Source organism: Astatotilapia calliptera, chromosome 19, assembly GCF_900246225.1.
Source record: "Astatotilapia calliptera chromosome 19, fAstCal1.2, whole genome shotgun sequence".
NCBI classification, from domain to species: domain Eukaryota; kingdom Metazoa; phylum Chordata; class Actinopteri; order Cichliformes; family Cichlidae; genus Astatotilapia; species Astatotilapia calliptera.
The window spans coordinates 3,631,506-3,658,009 of NC_039320.1; the positions used below are offsets into that span (position 1 = coordinate 3,631,506).

Below are 26,504 nucleotides of genomic sequence, written 5' to 3' on the forward strand. Positions count from 1 at the left end.
GCAGCAGATCCATTATGTGTTACACCCAGAGAATCTGACAGCACAGTAGTGGTACCGGTCTATAGAAAACCCTCAAATAGCCTTTTTTTAACTTTTTCTAGGATTTTTTTCTTGAAGATGGTCCTTTGTGATAGTACTAGGGCTGAACGATTATGGAAAATAATCTAATTGCGATTTTTTGCCCCAATATTGCGATTGCGATGCGATTATTTTTTAAGGTCTTTGTCTTCTGTATTATTAAACAAAGACAAGCAATACATCATATAGTATGGCCAATACTATATTACATTAATTTTAAACTGTTCTTTCCTGGAAGACAGACCTCTGTTATGATGACATGAGGTGATGCATGAATTGATGACTGACATTTTTATTTAACTTCTTCAATCACAACAGTATATTTGAACATACACAATAGTTTATTTTTAGCTTACAAACATCTGAGCATAAAGTGCTGACAAGGAACCCTGGTGTAAACATTAAAATGAAAGTCAGTACAATGTGCAGATTGCAGAAATATACATAAACAAAATCAGTGGCTTTACCACACTCAGTTTTTCGACATCTGTGAACTACTAGACAGTCATTCAATTAAAAAATAATATTAAATAAATAAAACTAATAAATAAAAAATACACACATCTTACTGATCTCTGCAGTCAGTAACATTACACATAAAGTGCAAACATAATAGCAATCGTATAAACACACACACAAACACGCCTTTAAAATTTAAAGGCGTGAAATTGGACGGTCTAGTCAGAAGGCTAGTTCTGATTAGCGTCACCGCTGTCTCGGTGGAGTTTAATAAACTCGGCCGTCTGCTTCTTGCTATCTAAAATATAACCAGACACTGGTGTAAATTCTCGACTGTCTCATACTTCTGTTTAATAAGTTTTCTGTTTGACGTTTAGTCAGCTGTGTGAAAACCAAGGAGGAACCCACCCGGGGGATTAATAAAGTTTTATTTTATCTAATCTAATAACTTTAATCTCAGCCAAACCGATTTACTCCCGAACAAACAAAACACTGAAAAAAGCCCAACAATAACATTTTTAGGTTGTCTAAGTGACTTATATATTACGTTTAACCCGAGCAGCGAAACTCCGCGGTGATCTGAAAATGATGTGCCGGGAGTTGTGCCGTTCTCGGCCGCATCAGTAACCCTCGAGCTCCCGGCTAGCTGTCGAGCTGGTGGGTAGCAGACGCCTCTGAAAACGTCGAAGCACTTTTGCAAATATGGGATATCTTGATAAACCGAGCAGATATTTGATGTTTACACAACTACTTTCTCGCCTGAAAATATGTTAAAAGTTTATTTTGTGACCCAGAAAGATTAGTATGAGTAATTTTAAAACTTAGTAGCGGCCGCCATTGCTGGAAACTGGAGTTTGGCTGGGCCGCGCTATGAATTCTGGGATATGGTAGTAATTTGGACAGCCTTCGGCACGTCGCTGTGACGTAATCGGTCTACAAATGCGGCCTCAGGAGGATGCAGCCCATGAATTTGGACATGTCCAGAGTATAATCGCAGCCTTTGCGGTTAGAAAATTGCACTTGATCATGTCGCGATATTATCGCAAATGCGATATATCGTTCAGCCCTAGATAGTACGGGCTTGTAGTTCAGCACTTTGGGGATCAAAGCTGGTAACTGGTCAATCACAGGCATCAAGGCTTCTGCAATCTGTGTACCGTGAAAACAACATTCAGTGACGAGTAAAAGTGTGAATTCCTTTTAATGATTTAGTCAACTTCTCCAAAAATTAACAGCATACATGTATTTGTCAGTTGTTGAGCTAACCCAAGAACGAGCCTGTCAAACCACCAGCAGATTGAGAAATGGGTTTCCAGTAATCAACAACCTTTATGTGCAAAATTGCTGAACCACATGAACTTCAGTGGGTTTTTTTCCTCCCCTGAAATGTTATTTTCCAGACCTGTAAAGCCACATGTTGAGATTTCAAAATGAGAAACTCTAACCATGGCACAGCGCAGCAGCAGCTGTTCATTAGCGCTTGCAGCTATATTTTTAGTACTTGTCTTAACCCTGGACTTCATTATCAGAAGGTTTTCCAAAATCCATTTAAAAAGTTGAGATAAGGTTTCACAAATGATTGGTCATCAGTATGAAAATGAGGCCTTTTTTTCGCCTTATTAAATTTCTTTAAAGATTTCGTAGGCACACGTTTCCTGTGAATTCCCATCACGCTCACTCGGTCTCCTTTTAATCTTTTTTTTTTTATTCTTTTACACTGTGGTGTTACTTCCTGGCTGAAGGTTAACACTTCTCTTCCCTCTTTCCTTTCTTTCTGACTTTTCTACCATCCCTGTTCATCTTTCCCTCTCCTCTCTTCAGGTGTGAAGTCGAGAACCGCTACCAAGGCAACCCCCTCAAAGGAACATGCTATTGTAAGTGGAATTACAATTACTAACGTCAGTAAAGGGGTTTGTGTGTGCGTGCGTGTGCGGTGTCACATTAAGAGAGCACTATGAGGTCTGAATCTCTTCCTTGTTCATGTCAGTGGCAAGACAGCAACACGGCTCCTAAATCAAAGCAGTTTGATGTTTAAAAAATAACATCCAGAGCCAGAGCTGCTCTTTTAACCCTTTAAAACCGGTCAGAGCGGGCACGCTCCGTTTTGCGTAACTATTTTTAAATCCCGGTAGCACTGCGACCACGTGAGCTAGCGCAATAATTTTTTTTGCATATGAAACCGGAGGAGTTGTACTTACATCTTATGCCATCAGCTTGTCCTCGATCGGTTTCCTTCCACATATAGCTTTGCCAAAAACTGCATAAAAAGCGCTTGCAGGAACAAAAACATAATATTCCAGAAACTCGCTTTGCCGATCCGATCAGCTGTTCGTAACACTTCCTACGTCCATCAGCGTGAACTATCGCATGTCCGCCATGACCTGCCCGAAACCGGAAGTGACGTCATTTTCGCGGAAATGTAGTTTTTTACCATCAAGGCCTCATGAGCTTATACTGATGTTTTTAAAAGTTATGTTTGACTTTATGACTTTCTGTGTCGTTTCTGGGATGCTTAGGACTCAAATTGCACTGCTGGAAATAGTTTATTTTGATGCATATGCTGCTTTTTTGCAAATTTGCATTATAATATTTATTTTCGTTTTTCGTGTGAAAATAGTGTTAAATTTTCACACTGATGGAGGAACTAGGTCATCCATTGTGCTGCTTTAAAAAAAAAAAAAAAAAGTATTTGTTTTTATTACCCTGTATTCTGCTAAGGTGTGAAAATGTTTCTAAGGCATAAATGAGCAGGAACATTAAGTGTTATCCATATTTACCCTGAATTAATTGGATAGTTTGTTAAAAATCAATCAACTGTAAATTCATTCCTCATCAGATTATTAATCTATAATGGAATTTAACAGCTAGTGTTCAGACACAGCTTATTTTTGGTAGCAGCTGTTGCTATTTGTGGTTGTAGCAAACGCCCCCGTCATCCAAACACACTGCAACTTTAATAAAGAAGTCGGGCAGTAATTTGTAATTGGGAATTTTCAATCAGCCTGTGAGCCACGGTGATCTGATTTTCTGCTTCGCACAATATGAGTCTACGTCCCCACTGTGTTCGTTCGGTTACCTTGCTGGGAGCTTAGAGGCGTGCTGCCAGTGACTGCCAGCTCACCGTGGCTGCTCCTTCTTGTCCCATTACTCCCTGTAATATTTCAAAACGACCTGCTGTCAAAAAAATGCCAGCAGGGACTGTTGTTTTGTATGTGCGTTGGTGGGGAACAGTAGTGGCAAGCGCTCGGTTCCTGACACAAGCTGCATTTCCTGTTACTACCTAATAATAAAAATAAACTCATGTCTGCCGGTTACATTCCTTTTAATGTGAAGTTGAAGCAGTTGGGAATGTTTTCTGTACATTAGACGTTAATTACATTAGTGTTTTTTAATGACAGCACCATGTACTATTATTCAAATATCTATAAAGCTTTTGATCAGTGTTACCCTTGCTGTATGGAGAGGAAACAAACTAACAAATAAAACCCTCCAATTTTTCCAAGTACGTGATCCAGCTGTTTAAATTGATTTTTGACTGAAGTTGAACTTTTTTGTTGAACTTTTTGTTGAGGTGGGATTATTTTATGTTTACTTATTTTCGAGATTTGGCCCCATCTAAATCGCTCTTATCCAGATTATTTGAGTGGAACTGTAACTGCAGAATAACCCCTGGCGTCTGAATGCGTCCGTCTCCCCTGTTTTGTTGCGCTGTCCTGAAAGTGACCTTCAGCTGTAATTTACCGCTAGCTGACACGCTGTCATGTAACCCATCCTCTGTCCTGACCTTCATCACAGAGCATGCTCCAAAATCCTCAGGTCTCGAATCGAATGTTTGAAACGGGGAAAGAATGGGAGTAATTTTCTGAAACCATGTTCTTGTGTGACTTTCAAACTAGACTGATTGAGTTGTTCTTCTGCTTCTTTTTGTAATCCCCACCACATTCCTCCCACGCTGGCTCACTGGCTTCAAACAGACACGCTCCTCATCGACTACCAGTTCACCTTCAGCCTGTCGCAGGAAGACGACCGCTACTACACGGCCATCAACTTTGTGGCCACACCTGAGGAGGTATGTGTCTAACAGTGAGCACCCCACCGCCACAGCAGCTGTCACTTCTGTGAGGATTAGAAAGTTTACAGTTGTTGTCGAACAAATAGGCTCACTTCTTTGTCATTTTAGGGATAACTTAGATGGTAGTTCAGTAGTTTACATGCACACCGATTGTACTGGACAGGCAGGAAGCACGGTGACGCCAAAACTAACTTCAAAATAAAATAAGAATCAGTATTTAATAATCACTCAACAAACTGAGTCGACTGGTTTACTATGTTCCCTGCAGGAAAGTTTCCTCGCTGATAAGCTGGTGATCAGAGCGAAGAGTAATGTGGCCACTCATCAGAGAGTCAGTCACACAGATGTTTTTTACAGCAAACAAAAGCTTGTCTGGTCGTGTTTACCTGGCTGCAGCATCTGGGGCCAAAATTGAAACATAAGCATCTGATTAAATGTTCCAGATGGTATTTTTCCCCTGACAAAGCTTCTACTAAAGATTTACAAATACACAATCGGCTACAGGGGAAGCTCAACTCTTACAGCAAATCACAACATATTTCGATATATATTTAGCAAATCCAGGAAACTTGTGGTGAAGTTGAATTTTTAGCTGTTTGAGTTGTTCCGCAGTTATTTAGTAAATCAGAAACCAAAAGATCGTTTACAAAATATAAGATAAGATAAGATAAGATAGAACTTTATTAATCCCTCGGGTGGGTTCCTCTGGGAAATTCGATTTCCAAAAAAGCACAGCACCGACAGAAGTTACAGAGTTATACACACACACATATATATAAATACAGAGACAATATAAATAAAATATACGAAGGGGATAAATAGAATAAATAGGAATAAAAATAAAAATACAAGTGAATTGCACATTTCAAGTATTGAGTCTATTGCACCGTTGACTATTTACAAAAGTATTGCACAAAAGGTATTGCACAGTGAGGTGAAGAGGCACTACAGCTTAGTTGTTCCCCCCTCCTTTGTCCTCCTGTTTCCCCTCCCTCTCCCCTCCAGAGAGGAGTTAAACAGTTTGATGGCGTGTGGGACAAAGGAGTTTTTAAGCCTGTTGGTTCTTGTCTTGGGGAGAAGCAACCTGTCACTGAACAGACTCTTCTGATTGTTTATGGCCGTGTGCAGAGGATGCCCAGCATTGTTCATAATGTCCATCAGTTTCTTTAATGTCCTTTTCTCTGCCACTGTCACCAGAGTGTCCAGCTTCATGCCGACCACAGAGCTAGCCCTCCTGATCAGTTTCTCCAGCCTGGATGAGTCCTTCTTTGCTGTGCTGCTCCCCCAGCACACCACAGCATAGAAAAGTACTCCAGCAACCACCGACTGGTAAAACATCCTCAGGAGCTTCCTGCAGATGTTAAAAGACCTCAGCCTCCTGAGGAAGTACAGTCGGCTTTGGGCTTTTTTATACAGGTGCTCTGTGTTGCATGACCAGTCCAGTTTATTGTCCACCCACAGCCCGAGGTACTTGTACTTGTTGACCACCTCCACCTCCTCCCCCTCTATCTGAACCGGCAGTGGACCTGCTCTAGACCTCCCGAAGTCCACAACCAGTTCCTTAGTCTTTGAGGTGTTGAGTTGCAGGTGGTTTGTGTGACTCCATGCGACAAAGTTCCTCACCAGACTTCTGTACTCCTCTTCCTGATCATCCCAGATACACCCCATGATGGCTGTGTCGTCTGCAAACTTCTGAATGTGGCATAATTCAGAGTTGTAGCAGAAGTCAGAGGTGTACAGGGTGAAGAGAAGAGGGGACAGCACAGTTCCCTGTGGTGCTCCTGTGCTGCTGACCACTGTGTCAGACGTGATGTCCTTCAGCCTGACGTACTGTGGTCTGTCGGTGAGGTAGTCGGAGATCCAAGCCACCAGGCAGGGGTCCACCTCCATCCTGTTCAGTTTTTCCTGAAGCATACAGGGCCGGATGGTATTAAAGGCACTGGAAAAGTCAAGAAACAGGATCCTGACCGTGCCTTTCCCCCCATCCAGGTGTGAGTGGGCTCTGTGTAGGAGGTACAGGATGGCATCCTCCACTCCGACACCCGCCTTGTATGCAAACTGTAGTGGGTCCTGGGCATGTTGTACCTGTGGTCGGAGGAGGTTGAGGAAGAGCCGCTCTAGAGTCTTCATAAGATGTGACGTCAGTGCCACCGGTCGGAAGTCATTCAGCTCATTGGGCCGGTTCTTTTTGGGGACCGGGACGATGCAGGATGTCTTCCATAGGGCGGGCACTCTCCCCAGTCGCAGACTGAGGTTGAAGACCTCATATATATATATCTGGATTTCTCGCCGTCTAGCTTCAGCCGGCTTCGCTGAAGCTGTTGAAATGTTAATTGTTGCCTTTTTTTTTCTTTAATAAATGATTGATTCATGAACGCCGGCTTTCAGTTAGTGAGTAAACATCAATTACATCTCAGCTTACATCTGTTTGACATTATTTGAGCTTCACTTACAGTGAATGTGATACATACAGTGTTCAGCTGCGGTGCTTATTCAAACATTTGATTTGTTAATTCGGCCTCCCATTAGCTCTGCAAATTTGCTCTGGTCTGCAATACAGTAAGTGCTTGTGCAGCTACAAAGTGATACCGGAGGAGTGAACAAAGTCGCTGCTCTGCAGTTACAGTAAAACGTAAGGGCTTTCCTGGTCTGTGTGCTACGAGCAGTTTGTTTTTCGTTTACTCTGGTGGTTGCAGTAAAAAACGGACTCGCCCATCTTCACTGAATTGCGGTTCGACCACTATGGGGCACGTGGGGGAAATGACACCAGTAAACTGATGATGATGACTTGTCCGTGTTTCTGTCCTCAGCCAAACCGAGATCTAGACATGTTCATAAATGCCTCCAAGAACTTCAATCTGAATGTAACCTGGGCCACCAGCTTCACCGGTAAGTCTCAACAAAGCCCCTTATTAGTGCTGCTCAACGAATTAGTCAATGAGCTAATGATTGGCCAGTGATTGAAATATGCACTCAAGTGTTTAAATTAAGGCATAAAATGATAAATATTACTGATTTTCTCAGACAAAGAAAGTGAAGATGACTGGTTTTATATTCATGTAATAACAAGTTAATGACAAGGTTTTGTTTTGTTTTTTGTCACCATGTTCACAGCTGTTTAAAAATGATATGAAAAGTCACCTGTCTTTCCATTGTAGTAGTTTCTGCACCAGGAGATTTACAAATGTGAAGTAATGCAGATATTTCACATTTGTTGTGTCAATAAAATTCCACCAGACACTGGAGCAGAAATGAGAAATTCTCCTTTTCTTTTTGTCTTGTCTTGTTTTTTCTTTTTTTTTAAAAATAATTTCCTCCATCATCTATAACTTTTGTATGATTTGACATTTTTGTCCTGTCTTCCCTTTCCCCTTTCTTCTCCTCTTTTCTTTATCATCCTGTTATTTCTATTTTCTGTATTCCTATTTTCTCGCTCTATCTCTGTCCCTTTTTTGTGTCACCCAGCGGGCACCCAGGCCGGAGAGGAGATCCCCATCGTCTCTCGGAGCAACATTAAAGAGTTCAAAGAAAGCTTTTCCAATGAGAACTTTGATTTCCGAAACAGCCCCAACATTACTTTCTTCGTCTACGTCAGTAACTTCACGTGGCCCATCAAGATCCAAGTAAGCAACTCGTACGCTTAACGATAACTGATCCGTTTTTGTTACCATACATATTTGTAAAGCAGGGAGGTAAAGACAGGCTCACTACAGATTAATGCAATACTAAAATTCTGTTCAATTTGTAACTCTATATTTATGATACAGCTCCACTGTGAGCAATACATTTACATAAAAACTGACATGTATTGATGACTCAAATGCCAAAGAAGCGTGATCGATTGTCAGTTTATGGAGTGCTCTTATCTGGGCACATTTACTTCTGCCAGACAGAGTAAGTCATTCATGTGACATCTAAGAATCAGCATTCATTCACTGGTTTGATGAAAGTGAAAAGAATGTTAGATATGAATTTAAAAGTGTTAAAATGAGAAGCTTGGTGTATGACAAAGTGTGGGAAGTAGAATTAATGATGGCCGGAAACCTTAAACGTGACAGGTAGAGAAGGTTGCTTTGTTTCTGTGTCACATATATGAAAAAGGGGACGAGTTTACCAAATGTAGCTTTAAGTCAAATTCACTGGTATTTTGCAAATATAATAATAAACGTGAATTTGCTGTGCAATTGTGTAACTTTATTAGCAGCGTCCTCCTGAAATGCGCCAACAACATCGAAAGTAACATCCTCCTCTCTACCCCTTAACGCTCTTTTGGTCACTATGGTAACGTGTGAATATTTCTTTCAAAATAAGACACAACTGCAATATGAGTTAACCAAGTTAACGATAAAACCCCAGAAACCATAAATTTCACACCTGAGCCTAAACTCTCGTGGCCCAGTGCTAAATGACTCGGCCCGGGGGTTGGGGACCGCTGACGTAGCGGATCAATACAGGGCGTCCATGACCCTGTTGGGGACACTCCCATAGGGCTTAAATCCAGGGCTCTCCACCTGTTGCTCTTAGAACTGAAGAAGCTTCTCGGATAAGAGGTGAAACGTCTTTAAGACACTTAAATAAGTCCAGAGGCTTTTCTTTCCAAGCTCCTTAGACAACTCTGAGATAAGCAGTATCCGCAATGCTAAAACAACATACAAACATGACACTTTAAAAGCCAAAGACACCTTTATAGAGTTGTAATTTATGTGTTAGCTGTGTGTTGTAGTGGTTACTGCAGTTTTGTTTTTTTTTAACTTTTAGAACAATTATCTATGTCAATTTGAAATTTCCTCTGTCACCAGGACAGAGGACAGTTTGCTGACTTTGTTCCAGGCCTCTGAATTATTAAAATTAAACCAGCTTGGTTTGACTGTACAGACAAAACAGCAGTGGTGTTTAATTTTTGCTCGTTTTTGTTATTGTGCAGCATGTAATGGAGCTGTGTTGTTTTTTCAGAAAGTAAGCCTTTTCTTTTCACCTGAAATGAGTTCTTATTGGCTTTATTGCTGACATAGTTAGCAAAATGGTAATCAATACAACACTTTACGTCTCAGTACTCAGCGGCTTTGATTCAAGTAACACTGTAACACAGACTCGGCCCTGATTAAAATGCAGCTGTACTCAGTTGCCTTATGCTTAACGACTGTGTTGTGTTTGAAACGCCTCATACAGCTTTGTATCGACATCCTTACACGTGTAGTTGTCACTGATGTAGGATGTGGCTTGTTTTCTGTGTAGATTCGTAGAGTTCTAATAAAGCATCTCAGGAAATTGCATCTGAAAATGTGCCGTGTGTACATGGGTGTTTGTGCAGGGTGGTATAAACTCCTGCATCAATACAACCTGTTGGTGTAATAAATGAATGTTCTGCCAGGACTGCGCGCTGCTGGAGGGGGAGAGTCACTCTGGGCCTGGCTTCCTGTGCCCGACTGTGTGCCTCTCCAAACAGTTCTGGGAATGATTTTCGGTGGTTGCCCCCCTTGCAAGCTTCTTCCCCCACCTCTCGCCCTCCTCCTGTAGGGGAGGAAAAAAATAAAATCCTGCCTCCATCTACCATATCCTGCCTTGTGAGGGCTTTTAGTTTAGAACACCCAAACTGCTGCCAACCAGCCTCAGGAGGTGCAGCTCCACAGCAGAGCAGAGAGCTTAGCTGACTTAGCTCCCCCCACACCCCACTCGGCCTCTTTTAGGTCCACCTCACCTTCTGCCTTCCTGGGTGGGATCATGTAGAAGATCACCCCTATTTTGAAACTAAAACACAGGTCTGTTGCTATGTTTTTTGGGTTTCTTGCCCCCTACTTTGCACTCGTGGAGTTTTATCTTCGTCAGCGAGGTAACAATTTCTGTTTGGGTTTTTTTTGTTGTTTTTTTTTTAAACCACTTCTTCTGACTAATAGTTCTTGATTTTTCCTTTGCCTTTTCTCGCTCTCCTCGCATTCAGCGGTCTGCTGCAGTGTGACACTTGGATACGTGAGCGCGCTTGTGTGTGGAACCGTAGGCGGCAGGTCCTCTGGTGTTGGCAGGCAGAGATCGGCATGCTGGAAAATGGTTCATAAACAGCAACTTAGAAAGAGCAAGGGCAAAGTGGAATGTTAAGTTGAAACACATGCTGCATTCAGAGTGCGCGAAGCTAAGCTCTCTCTCTGAGCTATACAGGGCTCTCTGTCTTTCTCTTGCTCCCTCTCTTCACACGCCACCTCAAGGTTGCTTCTGTTTGCTTTCACAGGGTTGGAAGTGGCGCTCGAACAGCAGGCGCATCATTTTGAAGGGAATTTGTTTTTTGCTCGTTTTACCTTCGCTCCACTTTGTCCGAACACACGGTTGAGTTCAAGCTTTTTGGAATTATTACACATTTCTTCACATCAGATCAAAAACTTCTAAAAGCCCTGAATTGGATTACAGGACACACCCCGTTGTAATTAGTCTCATTTACCAAATGAGATCTTTCCCAGTGGTCGGAGTGAATTCCGTGATGAGTTCATCAACCGTCGAGCTGCTCGGATCATCAAAGCAGAATCAATTGCAGGGAGATTAGTAAGCCCGGAGTTCTCACACACCTCTTTTCTCCCTTTTTTCCTGATGAAGAATAGATCAGATTTTAATGATGTTTGTAATGAAACACAAATCCCAGACTAATTACATTAAAGACCTGTGATCTCCTGTTCCATGCCTTAGTGAACATGTCACGATATGGTAGAGATTACAACGGCCTGCAATTTAATACCCCGCCGTGGAGTAGCAGCATCTGTAGCTATCAGCTGACTGCTGCTCTGCATATCTGTACGGACCCGTGTAGCGTTTATCTGGGCCATGCCTCGCTGCCTGGTGGGTGTGTCTTGATAGTGATCGCAGAGAGGTTGGAAAACAGAAGCAGTGGTTTTTGCAGTGACTGATACAACATAAAATTACTGTATAAAAACTAAAGGAAAATGAAAACTTAAAAAGGTACCATGCACATTAATATAGTGGTTATATATGAAAGTATTCTACCTTTAAAAAAATCTACATGTTTAACACCTTAATCTGAGATGCACTAAGATAACAGGAGTAAGTACTTTCCTTAGGAATACCACTTACAGAAATTGATAATTGCGTCACCTTGCAGTAATTGCATAACTCATTTCTAGTTTGTAAAGCAGGTAATTTAGTCTTAATTTAGATTTAAAGACTAATCGTTAGATTCTTTCTTCCTTTTTAAGTTCCTCCTGGCGTGATCGGAGGTGTGGCTCTGTGTTTCTCTTTAAAATATGCCCAATGTTTTTGAACATATTCCTGTTCAGCTCAGAAGCTTTACTTCTTTTTAAAATCTGTCATTTTGGCAGCATGCTGGAGATTATCGTGCCAAATGTTCATGTGACTTGGAGTCATCTTTTAGGCTTTTTACTTTTTTAGCTTTCCCTTTTTTTAAATCACATTGTTGTTGCCTCGACTTTCCATTTTGGTGTGTGTTTGTCAGTTTAGTCATTCTAAAGGATCGTGCTTGTTCATAAAATGGCAGTACTCCTTTGTTTTGGCTCAGAAACATTTTAAAACATTTGACACTGAAGTAAGTTTGCACAGATTTTACTTACGGATTTTGTTGTTTACTGTACATTTGAAAATCAGCCAGCTACTCATCATTTTCCAGCTAATCTAACTTGCTCAGTACAGTAAAGTAAAACTGTTTACTGACCTTTGAGGCTTCACTTTGACTGTGCTGTTTTGAGAAAAATGTAAATTTTTCTGCAGTGTATGGCTGCAGTGACAGAGCTGCCATGCTGAGGTTTAGCAGGTATAGTGTTGTTTTGTTGATGACGGTTCTTTTTGTGGTGTTGTTTTTGCCCCTGTATCAGGATTAAATCAGTCTGAGTTTGATGGGAGTATTATTACTTCTCCAAGTATTTGGTCACAAACACAAAGCGCTGGACTCTTGATTGTTCCTCAGAAGATGTCAGATTCATTAGATGGTTAAGTCATTTCACACCAAAAAACAGAAAGAGAGAAAACCCTCCAGTACTGTTACAGCAAAAGTCCAGAGTTCACCAACATCATCATACATCATTTGTATACACCAGGGTTGTCAAACATAAGGCCCTGGGGCCAGAATCGGCCCAGCAAAGACTCCAATGTGGCCCACTTTGACCCCCATCTTTGGAAAATGTGACAACACCTATTGCCATTCATACTACACCAAATTAAGTAATAGATGAACAACAGTTAAAACTAGAGATGGACCGATCCGAAATTACGTATCTGTATCGGTCCGATACTGACCTAAATTACTGGATCGGATATCGGAGAGAAATAAAAAATGTAATCCGATCCATTAAATATCACAAAAGCACCTCACAAAACTTGCGACATGGCGTAACTCTCCTCATAACCGTAGCACGTCGGAGCAGTATGCATCACGTGATAGAGCGGCTGTGGCGTGCAAGACTGTCAGCGGTCTGGAGCCTCGCTACCAAACCGGCATCTAACAACAGCTTGATAATCTGTTGTTAGAATTTATTTAATTTTACTTTGTACACCAGGATCTTTTTCTCTGTTGAAGAAAGATGTTGAATCTATTTAATTATTCTTGAAAAATAATTGATTTCTGTGCATTTTTTTTTTTCCCCACCCTGCATCAAATTAAAGTTGATTACGTCGATTAAGCATCATGAGGTGGAGGGTGGTTTCCCCCCCGGTTGCTTAATATTTCTGCTAAGTACTCTTTAAAATACCAGAATAGGGAGGATAGACTAGGTTTAAGTTTATTAGATTGAACTATGAGATAGTTTGGGTGCAGTGTATTTTTTGCACACAGGTATAACAGAATAGCTTTAGTGTTGTTGTTTATTTAAACTTGAGTATGAACTTATACTAAATGCAGCAAGATATTAAAAATGCCATCTCTAGTTAAAACACAGTGAAAAAACAGGAACTTTCTTATCTCCTGTCAATTTCTGTCTTTGAGGAGTTTTTGGTGAATTAATGTAAATTACTCTCCTGTGTTTGTAATTTCTACCATAAACTTTTCTGCAATTTTCTACATTTATTATTTGTGTTGATAGATTTTTCATTTACTACACAACATTCGTGTAAGTTTGATGATCTGATCGACCGCTTGTCACAATCAGCTGGTTTGTTTTCAGATGTCGTTCACAGCAGCACGATAGAATCCAAAGTTCTACACAGTCCAGCACATTTAAAATGACTTTCCTCTCAGACCCCTTCCTTTATAGCAGAACCTGTTGAGCAGGCATCCCTCGCAATGATAACGACACTTTCCTTCAAAACTCCAATATACTTCAAGCAGCTGTCAGAATCCATTAAGGCAGAATATTTCCAATCCTAATGGCCGGCGGCAGGCTGACAGACCCTGCTGTGAGATCCTTTACAACCCCTAAAGAATTCACCCTCTGCTGGGCACATAACTAGAGCGTCGCCCAGGCCGCCTGCTGCCACCTTCAGCCTGCCTGTCACTGACAGAGAACCGCACATTGCTGACACTTGAGATTAGCCGCTACAATAACTGTTATCGCACATCTTCCCAGTGCCACAGCCTCCTCACACTGTTCAAAATTGAGTCGAAGCACTAATGGCACGGAGTTATGTCGCTGCTTTTTCTTGTGCTGGACAAATTGGCGTTGTTTTTGATGGGGTGGGGGCAGAGAATTATGAATCTCTAATCAACGAAAAAGAAAAAAAATGCGACGGCTTTGTTAGGACGTTGTCATAAGACATGCTGGGTTTCAGTGCCCCGACCGACAGGGCTTCTTTGATAATTCTATGCTTCGCTCTTTAAAGAATTCCTGCAATTCGCAGGTTCATAAACTCTCCGGTGCGTTTTCTCTCAGCCTTTCACTTTTACCCCCACTTTACATTCATGAGGACGAGGAAGTAAAATATTTCCTCCAAACATTTTTCTCTTAATTGCAAATAACCTAATTGGCTTCTTTAAAAATGGAATAATTTCCTGAAATGCCTCCGCAGGGTTTTTATTGAAGATGCATGGATGAATTTTAAGCCTAAGAGTTTGACAATGCTGCATTGTGTAATGCCAAAATCACATATATTACACTGCAGTAAGTTAAACATAGTCTTGTACTTTTAGTTAAAATGAGGCGTTCATGTGTCCTGCCAAAGATTGGCAAACATTTTAATGAACAGACAAACAGCATATTCAAACATTTGGTCTCTTAGTTTGGAATCAGAACGATGCCACCTTGAAACGAAACCGAAAAAAATATTGAAACCGAAAATAAATGAACTGAAAAATCTTGTATTGAAACCGGAAAAAAAAAAAAATGATAGTGAAAAACAATTCTTCGCTTACAATTTTTTTTTTTTTTTTTCCAGTTTCAATCTGCTGGCACGGTTTTGGCGTCCAGGGGCGCGCTGGGGGGGGGGGGGCGGGGATTCCGGCCCGCATGTATTTGCACACATTATAGAGGCCACTAGTGCTGACCATTGACTGTAGAACAGTCAATGGTGCTGACCAAGCTGCCATCTTTCTCTCTTCCCGTCTTTCAATGGCTGCTTCAATTTCAGCTTTACCCTCCAAACCAGTGGCGGAGCGGGGGGGTGGCTTACTGGGCTTAAGCCCGGGTTGTTTTTTCAGAAGCCCGGGGTCTTTTGGAGTGTAATTTTTTCATAGTTAGATGCCTGGCTGACAACTGTATAAAACAAAAAACTACACACAATATTCGAAGCACATAGTGCACACTGTGGGAATTTAAGACTGTGCGTAAATCCCCCCTAATATTGGTATGATCCGAGCTCAGACACTAAGCGGGGCGGGGCAGCTGCTGCCTGCGCGCTGTTAGAGAAACTGAGCCAGGCAGACAGAGGAGAACTGAAGTTCGACCAGGTACCAAAGCAAATCATTCGTACTGTACAAATAATGTAAATATGACGGTGTATCACAAAAGATTGATATCAAACTGATCACTTGACCCATATTACGTTACTTTATTCTTCAAGTGAATCAACAAATGGCGAAATGAAAAGCCGAACAACAACAATGCTGTTTCTTTAGAGAGTCTTAGCTTACATGTGTGTTTATTTCATATTTTCAGTTGTTACCCTCCACGGCTAAATAAATCTGTTTCAGTAATGCACTGATATACAAGAATGGACATAAGGAGCTTTCAAAGAAAAAACTCTGGAAGTATTTTATATATTATGCTTTGTACCTTGTTCAGTATATTTCTATGCAAAACAAGAGGAATTTCAATACACAGCAGTATATTCACAGTTTAAACCAGATATTTACACTTTATGGAAAACACAAGAACATTTTTTTTACTGTACAACATCAATTTAGAGTAAACTTGTTTTGTTTTGGATAAATAAATATTGAAATATCTTTTGAATTAGTTAAATGTCAGATAAAGAGAGACAGAGCTTCTAATTTTATCACTTTGATCAAATGTAGGAGTACATATACACTCAGTTTATTGTTAATTAATAAGAAAACTCCAGACGATTCCATTCTGAGCTTAAGAAGCTTCTGATAGGTTAGTAGAGTCCATGCGAGTAAACTGGTGGCACAGCTGTGGATGCATATAAGGCAAAACACAGAGCCTGTTTCTGTGACATGGGAAAATCAAGAGATGTCAACCAAAACACCAGGAAAAGAATCGTGGAGCTCCATAAGTGTGGCTCAGTTTGAATACAATTTGGTGCCATTTGCAATTAAGAAATACAGACAGTTTCTCTCTTTACCCTTAAAGTTAACAAATGTTTTTTATATTTATCAATCTAAAAAAAATAAACATTTAGTCTGATTTGATGTTACAATTAAAAAAGTGTTTGTTTTGATCTGAAGAGTTTGTAAATATCTGGTTTCAACTGTATATTTGATGATTGTCAGCACAAAGAGGGAGAGAGAGGAGCAGAGAGGGAGAGAGAGAATGAGGACAGAACAGATGAACAAGAGCAGGTGAGACACACATGTTAGTCAAATGGTTGTTTACCAAAAGTATCACCGTATCATAGGTACTCGTTTCTTTTTAGGTTTGTTATTTTTCAAGTTATATATTTATTAAGTTTTGCAGGCTTGTTTGAACAACAAGGCTAAATAATTATATAAACTTTTCTCAATCTAAATAGTGGACTTTGGTAGAATTAAAAAATAAGTGTAGTGCAGCTCTATGATGATTTTTAGTGCTACTATCATCTAGTTTTGATTCTGGTTCTGTCTTGGTTAAATCCTAAGTAGTCCTGACTTTGAACTGTTGTAGTCCTGTTTTAATTCTGGATCAGTTCTGGGTCTGGTTGAATTGGAGTTTAGTCCTCGTGTCTTGATGCAGCCCTGATTTAGTTCTGCCTTGCTGCTTAATTAAAAAACTAGTTTAAAGTGTCCTGCATATGATATATATTTTTCCCTATATGAAGTCATTCTTTTTTTGAACAAAACTCAAAACAGAGCAAATTAATCTTTCAGTCATTTCTACAAACCGCATGTAAGTAATCATTTTTTGTCGTTTTTCCTTGCTGTCCCACTGGACTGGACATTAGTTTAGGTTTTTTTTTTTTTTGCTACATCTGGTGAACTTGTGGTAAAATGCTGGTGTTAGCCTATTCGTCGTAGCAAGCTAGCCTGAAGCTAATATCTGCTAAATTTAGGGACACCCGTGTCTCTTTAGGAGTTGGAGGCCGGTGTTTTAGGAGCGGCACAAGATCTCATCAACAGGCAGTGTTGGGCAGTAACGTAATACATGCAGCAGCGTTACGTATTTAAAATACAAAATATGAGTAAATGTATCCGTTACAGTTACCGTTCAATAGGTGATATTGAGAATACAGTTAGTTTGTTGAAATAAATGGATTACATGGCGGTATTTTCCTGTTTCATATGTTAGGCTATGGTCTCTCTATTTTTGGTAATTCCACGCCAGTGGAAACCCAAACAAAACAATAAGAGCCTCTAAAAATTATTATACAAAAATGATTTAATATGAAGGCAACAGGCAGAGTGTTAAAGGCATTGCCCTAAACAATGTAGCCTCAGGCCTCAGTGTAGTCCGTGCTGCAGGGAGAATGGACTGCCATACCCGTGATGTGTCTGTGAGTGAGGAGGAAGGAAAAGTACGAGCTGTCACGGAGCAGAAACGGGAGCTGGAAGCATGTAAATATAATAATAACTACTGCAGCCAAAAAGAGTGCCTGACGAGCCCAGCTGTAAGTAAGTTGTTAAGACTCGACTGTGTTCGTGTTTTCCTCTGAAACAATAAGTCCCGCTGGAGCAGCCTTTCAACACCTCTCTCTGTCTCTAGCTAGCAAAGTCGACCCAGACAACAAAGTAAAGTTAGTTTTCAGCTACGAGCCCGACACGAACCCGACGTATTAGCCAGAGGTCCCTTTACTACGGTTCGGAGCCGCTGACCTGTTTTATATACACGCGGAATAGTTTTCTACACGAGATCGTTGCAAAAAGTGCAGCCTTACCTAATGTCCACCTACTGTTACTCATTTATATTAAGATTTTAACATCTAGTTGGTATTGGTATGGCGAGTAGCCTTCAGTAATAGTAATAAATCACACAGCAATAGTACATTCATGTAGTTATAAAGTATTCAGAATACATTACTTCTATAATCTTTGGTGGGATACATTTTAAAATTAACCTTCCCAACACTGGGGTGATTAATCCTTTTGACTTTTTGTCTTTAACTTTATCAATAAAACAGCTGCAGCTTTCACTGACAGCACGTGTGGTACTTTAACCTTTGTACTGTTTTCTTCAGTTAATTTTGGAGTTACTACAAAGATTGAAGATATAGGATGATCTGTCTGCTGTCACTGGGTGGTGCTGAGGTCTGAATCTGAGGACGGCTCCTGTAATCACAAACAGAACAGAATCATTACAAACTGAAATATAAAGTTTATCTCTCAAATCTGAAATAGAGCTGATCCTTCTGTCCTCACACACTCAGGATCTGAAGTTGTTCAGTCTACAGTTCTGCCGACAGCTGTTTATTTTTATTTGTTTTAAAGGCCTTATATACTAACACATTTTCTAATATTATGTTTACCTTTGAGTTGTTGATGCTTTATAAATGGACATCTGCAAAGATGAGATGATGGAGCAGGTTTCAGTTCTGGTTCAGTCTGCTGCTGCATCCTGGTCACAACATACGGAGGTGTTATCAGCAGTGAACAAGAAATATTAATGCTTCAAATTATTTGTCCTAAAGGATGCAAGCTGTACAGAGTACTGCACATGTGACTTTGTGAACATAACTCATTAAAAATTATTCAGACAGTTTTTTAACCTGAATATTTGTAACAAACTCAGTAAAAAAAAAAAAAAAGCAAAAATAATCAGAGGAAAAAATGTAACATTTTAACTTAAACTGACAAGCGGAAGTAGTTTGGTTTCAGTACATAAGTATCGGGCTTTGCTCTTTAATCCGTAGCTATTGACTAATGTGGGGTTACTGAAGTGCCAGGTTTTTAAAAGTTGGCGTTAATGTCCTTCCACATGTGGAAAGCGACAGAAAACATGCTGCTGTTTCCACATATTTAATAATCAGCTCTGCACAGGAGCAGAAGCAGAGTCCAGCCTGTTGCTCTTACAGTATAATAAAAGTACAGTAACCGTGGTTAGTCACTGAGCAGCCCGGTGCGTTTCTCTTGATTTCTTTAGTCAGGGTAAATTCATTCACCTGCACTGGTTAGCTAAACGAACTATACAAAACACGTTTCCCCGACAGCCGAGTGCTCATCTTAGCTAGCTAAGGTGAGCACTAGCTAGGTAGCTAGCTAAGGACCTAAATTACGGATTAGTTTACAAACACATTTAACTTACCAAAAATAATGCGGTGGGGCCTCAGGTCCTCCTGTCCGGTAGTCCAATTTACTGAAGAACACCTCAGGCTGTCACTTTGAAATACTCGGTAATGTAAACGCTGGACCTCTCTGCATCTGCCATTCCCGAACAGACACGTGCATGTTTGTCCGTGACCGCAGCCGCGTCGTCAGTGTTTTCTCCAGTCATTGGTCAGCATTATAATATATGCAAATACATGCGGGTCGGAATCCCCGCCCCCCTCCCAGCGCGCCCCCGGACGCCAAAACAGTGCCAGCAGAGTGAAACTGAAAAATGGATTGAAACTGAAAAAAAAAATTGTAAGCGTATAAAACAAAAAAATTAGTTTCAATTAATTGTTTTTCACTATCAATTTCTTTTCGGTTTCAATACAAGATTTTTCAGTACATTTATTTCAGTTACAATTTTTTTTTTTCCGGTTTCGTTTCAAGGTGGCATCGTTCTGATTCCACATCTTAAAGCATCCATAGTTATTTAATCCCTAAAAGTAACTAGACAGAATTACACTAAGTATGAATAGCTGGAAGTAATCAGCCTGTATAGAACTTTTTGTAGGTTGAATAGTTGTACCCCAAATCAAACATTACCACCCACGTGCCAATCGCATGTACGGTTCTAGAGATATGAAGGAAATGGGTGATAACGAGGGAAACTTTAGCTCATAACCTCGTCAGGAAGGTTGCAGGATGCTAAGTGCAGGAGTACAGGGTGTTTCCGCAGGGTCCCAAGTTAATAGATATGTGACAAGACCCACTTTGAGAGAGGTTTTTTTTTTTTTTTTTTTTTTTTGTCAGTCCCGAGTCAATCTACCGTACTTTGGGGGAGTGCATTTCAGGTCATTCTGAGTCAGCTTGTATAACTTTCCTGGGTAGGTTTTGTGAAATCCAGACGGGGCTTGGAGTGGTTATGGTTTGGGAAAAGATGCTGGTAGGGGTCCGGTCTATTGACTGATAATGGTTTGAAATGAAGGGGGACTGGTGATGCACAGGAAAAAGAAGACATTTGTTGTAGAAAGCGTACATTACTTGTTGATGGCTCACAGTCAGTGGCCTATTTGTACCTGGATAAACATCAAATCACTGATTTTTAAAGCATTAGTGGCACATATTGTCCATTATAGTACTCTGTGGTTAATTCCTAAACTGCTCCAGTGTTGGTCGCCTATCCCGATCTGTGCTGATGTCATCGTTTTAAAACTTTTCCCTGACTATACTGGTACCCTGAACTTATCTTCAGTGTTCAACAGTCTGGAGCAAAATGATTACACTGAGGAATCTGTGCTCAACAGTAATCAACGGCAACACATTAGCAATCCAGATGGCGCTGACTCCACAAGTAAATTAGACCCCAGGCCGATCCCACAGCACCCCACACCCCCTGTCACCTCACTGTAAAGCCCGGTGCCTTTGGCCTGGTTGAGGTCTGGTGTAAAGACACTGTAGATATTTTTGCAATCTGACCTGTCTGTTTTTTTTTTCCCCCACCTATTGCATATTCATGGACTAATCTGAGTATGACAGGTGGTTTGTGTTGGGGTTTTTTTTTTGTTTGTTTTTTTGTTTTTGTTTATATATATATATATATATATATATATTTACCCTCCGAGGAATGCTATGCTGCACCAGCTTTTCATACAAATTATAAGCAGTGAGGAGTTTTGGTTCAAGTTCCCACATAACAGAAACATGGCAGCAGCTACATTACCTCTGGTTTGCCAGATAGAGGCAGTGTTGTGTTGTTGTAGGAACAGGTGGATGTAAGGCATTTTGCTTGGGGGTGGGGGGGTGGAGTTGTAGGCGTAAGAAGAGGAGGGGGCATTGGGGAGTTGGTACCTCACTGCCAATGTTACCCCTGGCAACCTTGATTAAGACAGGATTATGTTAGCACAATTGCTCTTGTGATGATTACATAGTGAATATTTCTGCCCACATGTGCAGGAATGCTTTTTTTTGTGCAGGCTGTGGGCAGCTGAGAGGTCCGGCGGCTGGGTCGTTGTCTCTGACAGGCGTGTAGTCGGGAGCACAGATAAGCCAACCGACTGGCAACCTCCCAGCAGTTGGGGATAGCCGTGTATGGGTAGCCTCAGCGAAGGAGAAATGTCACTGATAAGAATAATAATAATAAATGTTTTAGACACACTGTAAAGTGTTGATCATATAGATGGTTCACAGTATGCAATGCAAACATGCATAGTGAGAGCAGGAGCATCCCTCCTGCTCTCCTCAGATCTGCAAGGTCAGCGCTGGTCAAAAGCTTTATTTATTTATTTTTTTGAATGTATAACGCTGACCTGCTTCAAAATCTCCTCTATTAAAGCAGATTTCTGACTCACTCCTGTGCCCTCTGTTTCCTGTTTTAACAGATTGCCTTCTCCCAGCATAGTAACTTCATGGATCTGGTGCAGTTCTTCGTCACGTTCTTCAGGTAAGCGGCCGTCCCCTGTCAACTCGCCCGCTCCTCCACCAGAGATGCCGGGCGTTAATGTTGCTGCACTCACCCTTAATGTGTACATACATGTGCCTGTGTTCAACGTGAACGATGGTGATGGATTACCAAAGCTGCTTTCCCCTTTTTATACCAGCCATTTTTGATTCTGCTGTGCCTTACACAGCCTGACGTACAGTGTAAAAACATTATTTTGTGGCAAACGTGATAGTAAAATGTGCTATTTGTGTGTGTGTGTGTTCGTTTGACCCTCCTGTTAATCACTGTGTTAAGCAATTAACAAATGTTAAAGAAACAGCGTAGCACCACTTCCCCAAATAACCCACAAAATATGTAACGTGATGAACCTCATTATGCAATGCAAGGTTATTTTAAAAGTATGTGTCTGTGAGAAAGAAGCTGTGAGCTCGAGAGTGGAGTAGAGACGTTGAGACAAACTGTGGCGCTCTGGCCTGGACTGGTAAGGGCATCGTAGGGAGTGGGGAGCAGTTATATGAAAGCACGGTGCAAGGCAGCCGTGGCTGGTGTGAGATCACCCTTAGTATATGCCTTAAGACACTCTTACAAGAAGTGGAGATGACTTCAGTCATTTGAAGAATTGAAGATATTCTGTTGATGGTATCTTAAACTGCAGCTACATGCTCATGTTTGTATGGCAGCTACTCACTTAAAAGATACATGAGCCTAAAATTCAAAAGAAGCATCGTTAGAATCAGAGTTAATTCCACATTCATAATGTTTGCTTTGCTTTGAAGTCAGGCACATACAGTAGCCCCTGTATCGGCTTACTTCTGCAGTTTATGATGCCGTGTTGACTCAGATGTTAAAATGTGCGATGGCACGGAGACGGAACTGTTTTTTGCCGTCTTGCACATGAGTTTGCACACATCTTCCTGTGATGTATCTGTTATGTTTGAGTGACTCACCTCTGTGTCTTGACTGGAATTTAAAATGAATTTCTGGAGTATTGTTGGCACAGTGATGCGCTACTTTGTAATGATGGAGATGCAGTTTGTTTTGGTTTTTTTCCCTGGCAGGTCTAAAAATGTGCATATGTTCGGCTTGGACGAATCCCCGAGTCTGTGCTCGACGTCTTCAGAAACTGCTGTAATGTGTTATCGATTCAAAAATGAGATGGAACAAAAATTGGATACACAACTGTGTCCTTGCATGCTCGACTGCATGTATGGTATTTCTCTCGAGTATCCAGCGTGCGGGTTTGTGTTTGCGCGCCTCCAACCCAGAGGAGAATTGTAGGACTCTTTTCATGTTTGTGTGCTCGCCACATTGTGTTGAAGAAATTGCCAGCTGTTCCGAGTCGTGCTGTTTTTATCGATCCGGCAGCCATGTAAAGGACGATAGATTTGATCAAGCTGCTTTGATGGATCCTTTTTTTATTTTTCTGACCGGCCGTTCGGCTGTTCGACAACATGTTTCAGCATCAGCTGAATAAACCGCCTTTCTCTCCTGAGGTTTATTTTGGATGCGTTCGCCATTAAAGGCAGTAGGACGGCATTGTGCACCTCACTTCCTCTGCTTTCACTTAGAAACCCCGCGGTTACTGGATTGTGATGCTGGTACGTTTATTGACATGCGTCAGCATTTGGGTGTTTGCATGTCAGCAGAGCAGCTGTGTGTAGGAAGCAGAGTCACAGCGATTCATAAACAGAACCATCTTCCCGTTGTGCTCCCTATTTCTCTACTCTTCCCCTTTCTGTCTCTCCTTCATTCATCATTTTTTAGATTCCCCCGCCTTCCTTCTAGCTGCTCTCTTTTCTTTTTTTCCCTATCCCCGCTTTTCTTGTCCCCTGCCTCTTTCTTATCCTCCCCATTTCCCACCTTCCCACCATGTTCTCCTCTGTCTTTCTCCTTTCATGTCTGGCTCTCCCATCTTCCCCTTCTGTTTGCCTCCTCCATTTTTCCCCTCTGTCCCTTGCCTAGTTTTCCCTCGCCTGTCTCCACAGCCCTCCCCACCTTCCCCTGGCTTGTGTTTTGTTTTTTGTTTTTTTTTTTTACTCCTAGCCTCCCACCACTCCCTCTGACTTGCTCTTAATCCCACAGCGCTGTCCTTTTTGATGTGTTTTGCCGCCTGCCACTGATTCAGCACAAGATGAGGAGACTTAAAGTTAGCAAGCTTGCAGCAGCCGTGTCCCTGTTTGCTTCCCGTTCTGTGGGTTCTGCATTGTTTGCGTTGCGGGGGAGGAGAGGGATGCTAATTAACGTGAAAATTGTTTGCTCTCCTTCACTCAGTCTTTCTCGGTGTCTTAATCTCTCTTTCTTGCTCCTCTCGCTGCCATGTTCCCTGTGGGGACAGATGAAGGTAGTGCCATTCTGTTATCTGCAGTGCCAGCACAGATACCCCCACGAGCGTTCTCCAGCCACAGAGCAGAACAGAAGAGATGCATTAAACATCAGCGTTAACAGCAAACAGATGCATCCACATACTCGTGTCCAGTCTTCCAGCTCTTTCTCACCTTTAGGCTTCCTAGGCTCTTTAAAGCAGACAACCCCCCCCCAAACGTTTCAGATCGAGCAGAGTCAGGGTCTTCTCCAACATTTCTGAATAATTTTAAGCTTTTTTTCCTTTCATGAATGTTTAACAAATATGAATGTTGTCTCTAGCTGTGCAAATTGAGTGTTTTCTTCCAGGCCTGGAAAAGCCCTGGAGAATGTGAAATTTCATAAAAACTTTTTTTTTTTTTTTTTTTTTGGAAATGCAATGAAAATGTATTCTCACTTTCTCCCTAGCTGTCATGTTTTTAATTTTAAACTTGGCTGCTGCTAAAGCAAGCGGTCTTTGAAGTAATAGTGACCTGAATGACAAATTTCTTGGCTACCAAACTGGTTGAGTAGAAGAGGCTAAAGAACTGCCACAAAAAAAATTTGCAACATTTTAACATTTGCACACGGGAGCACATTCGTCATGGAAATATTAGTGCAGTTTTGGCTTCTTCTTATTTGGAAGTCTGACACTACACATCATATAACCTACATTTCTCACTCCTGCAAAAGGAAAGCAAAAAGTTTTTTTCTTTATACTTTATCTTATATACAAAGGAAACGTTTAGCAAAGGTGTGTACAGAAGTAAGACCCACAGAGGTTACATCTGTGTCTTGGGGAACTGATGGTACTTGAATAGATAATAAGCAAAATGACATAGAACCACTTTAATATCCTGTTCAGCCAGATGCAGATATTTCAGCGTTAGCACTGAGTTCTACAGCTCGCAGCAGTGTGGGCTAAACAAGAGAGAGATGGTGTTTTGAAGTAACTACAATCTGGCATAAAGAACAAGGTCAAGGCACGGCAATGAAACTGTCAAGTGTTTGAGACAACATTCAACTTGTTTAACCTGCAGTGAGATCGCACTTGTTCTGCTCTGGGAGCTGCTTTTTATTTTCGTTCCTGTGGAGACGAGAAAGTAACAGAAGAAAATGTTCTAGAACACTGACTGCACGTCCACCCGGCGCGGTGTTTACTTCTTAAAAAAAAAACTCGACTTAACCTCATAATGGTCAGTGCGGCACTCAGGCCTGATGTCCTAGAAAATTTGGCTTCCCATGGGGGAGACTACAGACACATCTCTGTTGCTTGATAGCTAATATTAAAATAACTTGGGCTATCTGGTGGGCACCTCTATTCGGCACGGTTTCTTGCATATATTTTAGGACATGGCTGTTCCCAGTGGAGGCTAAAACCCTGGTGCTAAGAGTGCTTTGCTCCCTTCGCTGCCTATGAATAAGTTCACGAAGTCACTGAGTGTAGGTATAGCTAATAATCGCTGCTTTGAGCTCATCTTTTGTGTTACAAATAATATTTGAGCGAGCAGACAATCATCGTCGTGTTTAACCTGTTCACATTTTTCTTACAATTGATATCCTAAGTACCTGTCAAATCTAGTAAAGTCAACAGCACCTGGCTCCAAATCTAATTTGTTATTGCTTGTTAAGACACACTTATCTTTGGAAAGTGACACTCTGTTCTTTCCATTGGAAGTCCTGCTCGAGGTAAACACATTACAAATTTTGTAAATGACAGGAAACCTGGTGTGTTAAGTGGGGCTAATCATGTGTTTCACATATTAAAATATGGTGTTTGCTCTGCCACCTATGAGATCCCCAATGAAAGGTTTGTGGTGGGTTTCATTGCTGCTTTAATAGCTTAACAAATGCAAGAATTTTCAAACTTGAGCTCTAGAAGGTGTAAAACACTGATACAACCGCCCACTTAGCAACATTAATAGACAAGACTGGCAATATTTGGTATTTTTAGTAACAAATTCTTTTATCAGCTTTTGTCTGTGCAGGGTGACGCAAGCTGTTTCTGTCCTACAGACTCGCATTGTTGTCTAAAAATGATTCGGCACATCAGCGAATGACATGTTCATATTTAAACTGTTACTGTTACTGTAAAGTCACCTGGACATGTCCTTGTTTTTGTTTTTTTAAGTTTAAATTCACCATAAAAGGGGAGAAAGCTGAATGCATGCACAAGGAGAACAAGTAGGGTGGATTCAAACTCAGGACCTTCCTGCTGTGAGGCAACAGCGTTAACCACTGTGCTGCCAAGTGGCCCAATTCATGAAATCATTCATTATAAGTCATTAGTGGTATTTAATCAAATATCTTTATCAATCCACTTTGGTAACGGC

General features: G+C 41.1%; 1 protein-coding gene and 1 long non-coding RNA gene across 5 annotated transcripts in view; one reads left to right on the forward strand and one right to left on the reverse strand.

Moving 5' to 3' along the window:
- The window catches only part of atrn (attractin), a 131,999-nt gene that overhangs the window by 50,025 nt on the left and 55,470 nt on the right, over positions 1–26,504 (forward strand). For all 4 annotated transcript variants that reach the window (XR_003270628.1, XM_026151857.1, XM_026151858.1 and 1 more), the window contains exons 21-25: positions 2,359–2,411; positions 4,512–4,606; positions 7,420–7,498; positions 8,075–8,232; positions 21,770–21,831. Coding sequence is in view for 3 of the 4 variants with exons in the window: in XM_026151857.1 (XP_026007642.1) it covers positions 2,359–2,411; positions 4,512–4,606; positions 7,420–7,498; positions 8,075–8,232; positions 21,770–21,831 (447 nt within the window). In the remaining variant the exon portion in view is untranslated. The remainder of the gene's footprint in view (positions 1–2,358; positions 2,412–4,511; positions 4,607–7,419; positions 7,499–8,074; positions 8,233–21,769; positions 21,832–26,504) is intronic.
- On the reverse strand, positions 18,296–19,655 carry LOC113011964 (uncharacterized). The gene is made up of 3 exons (XR_003270629.1): positions 19,387–19,655; positions 18,611–18,699; positions 18,296–18,413 (listed from the first exon to the last, which is right to left on the reverse strand). It is a non-coding gene; the product is annotated as an uncharacterized LOC113011964 (long non-coding RNA).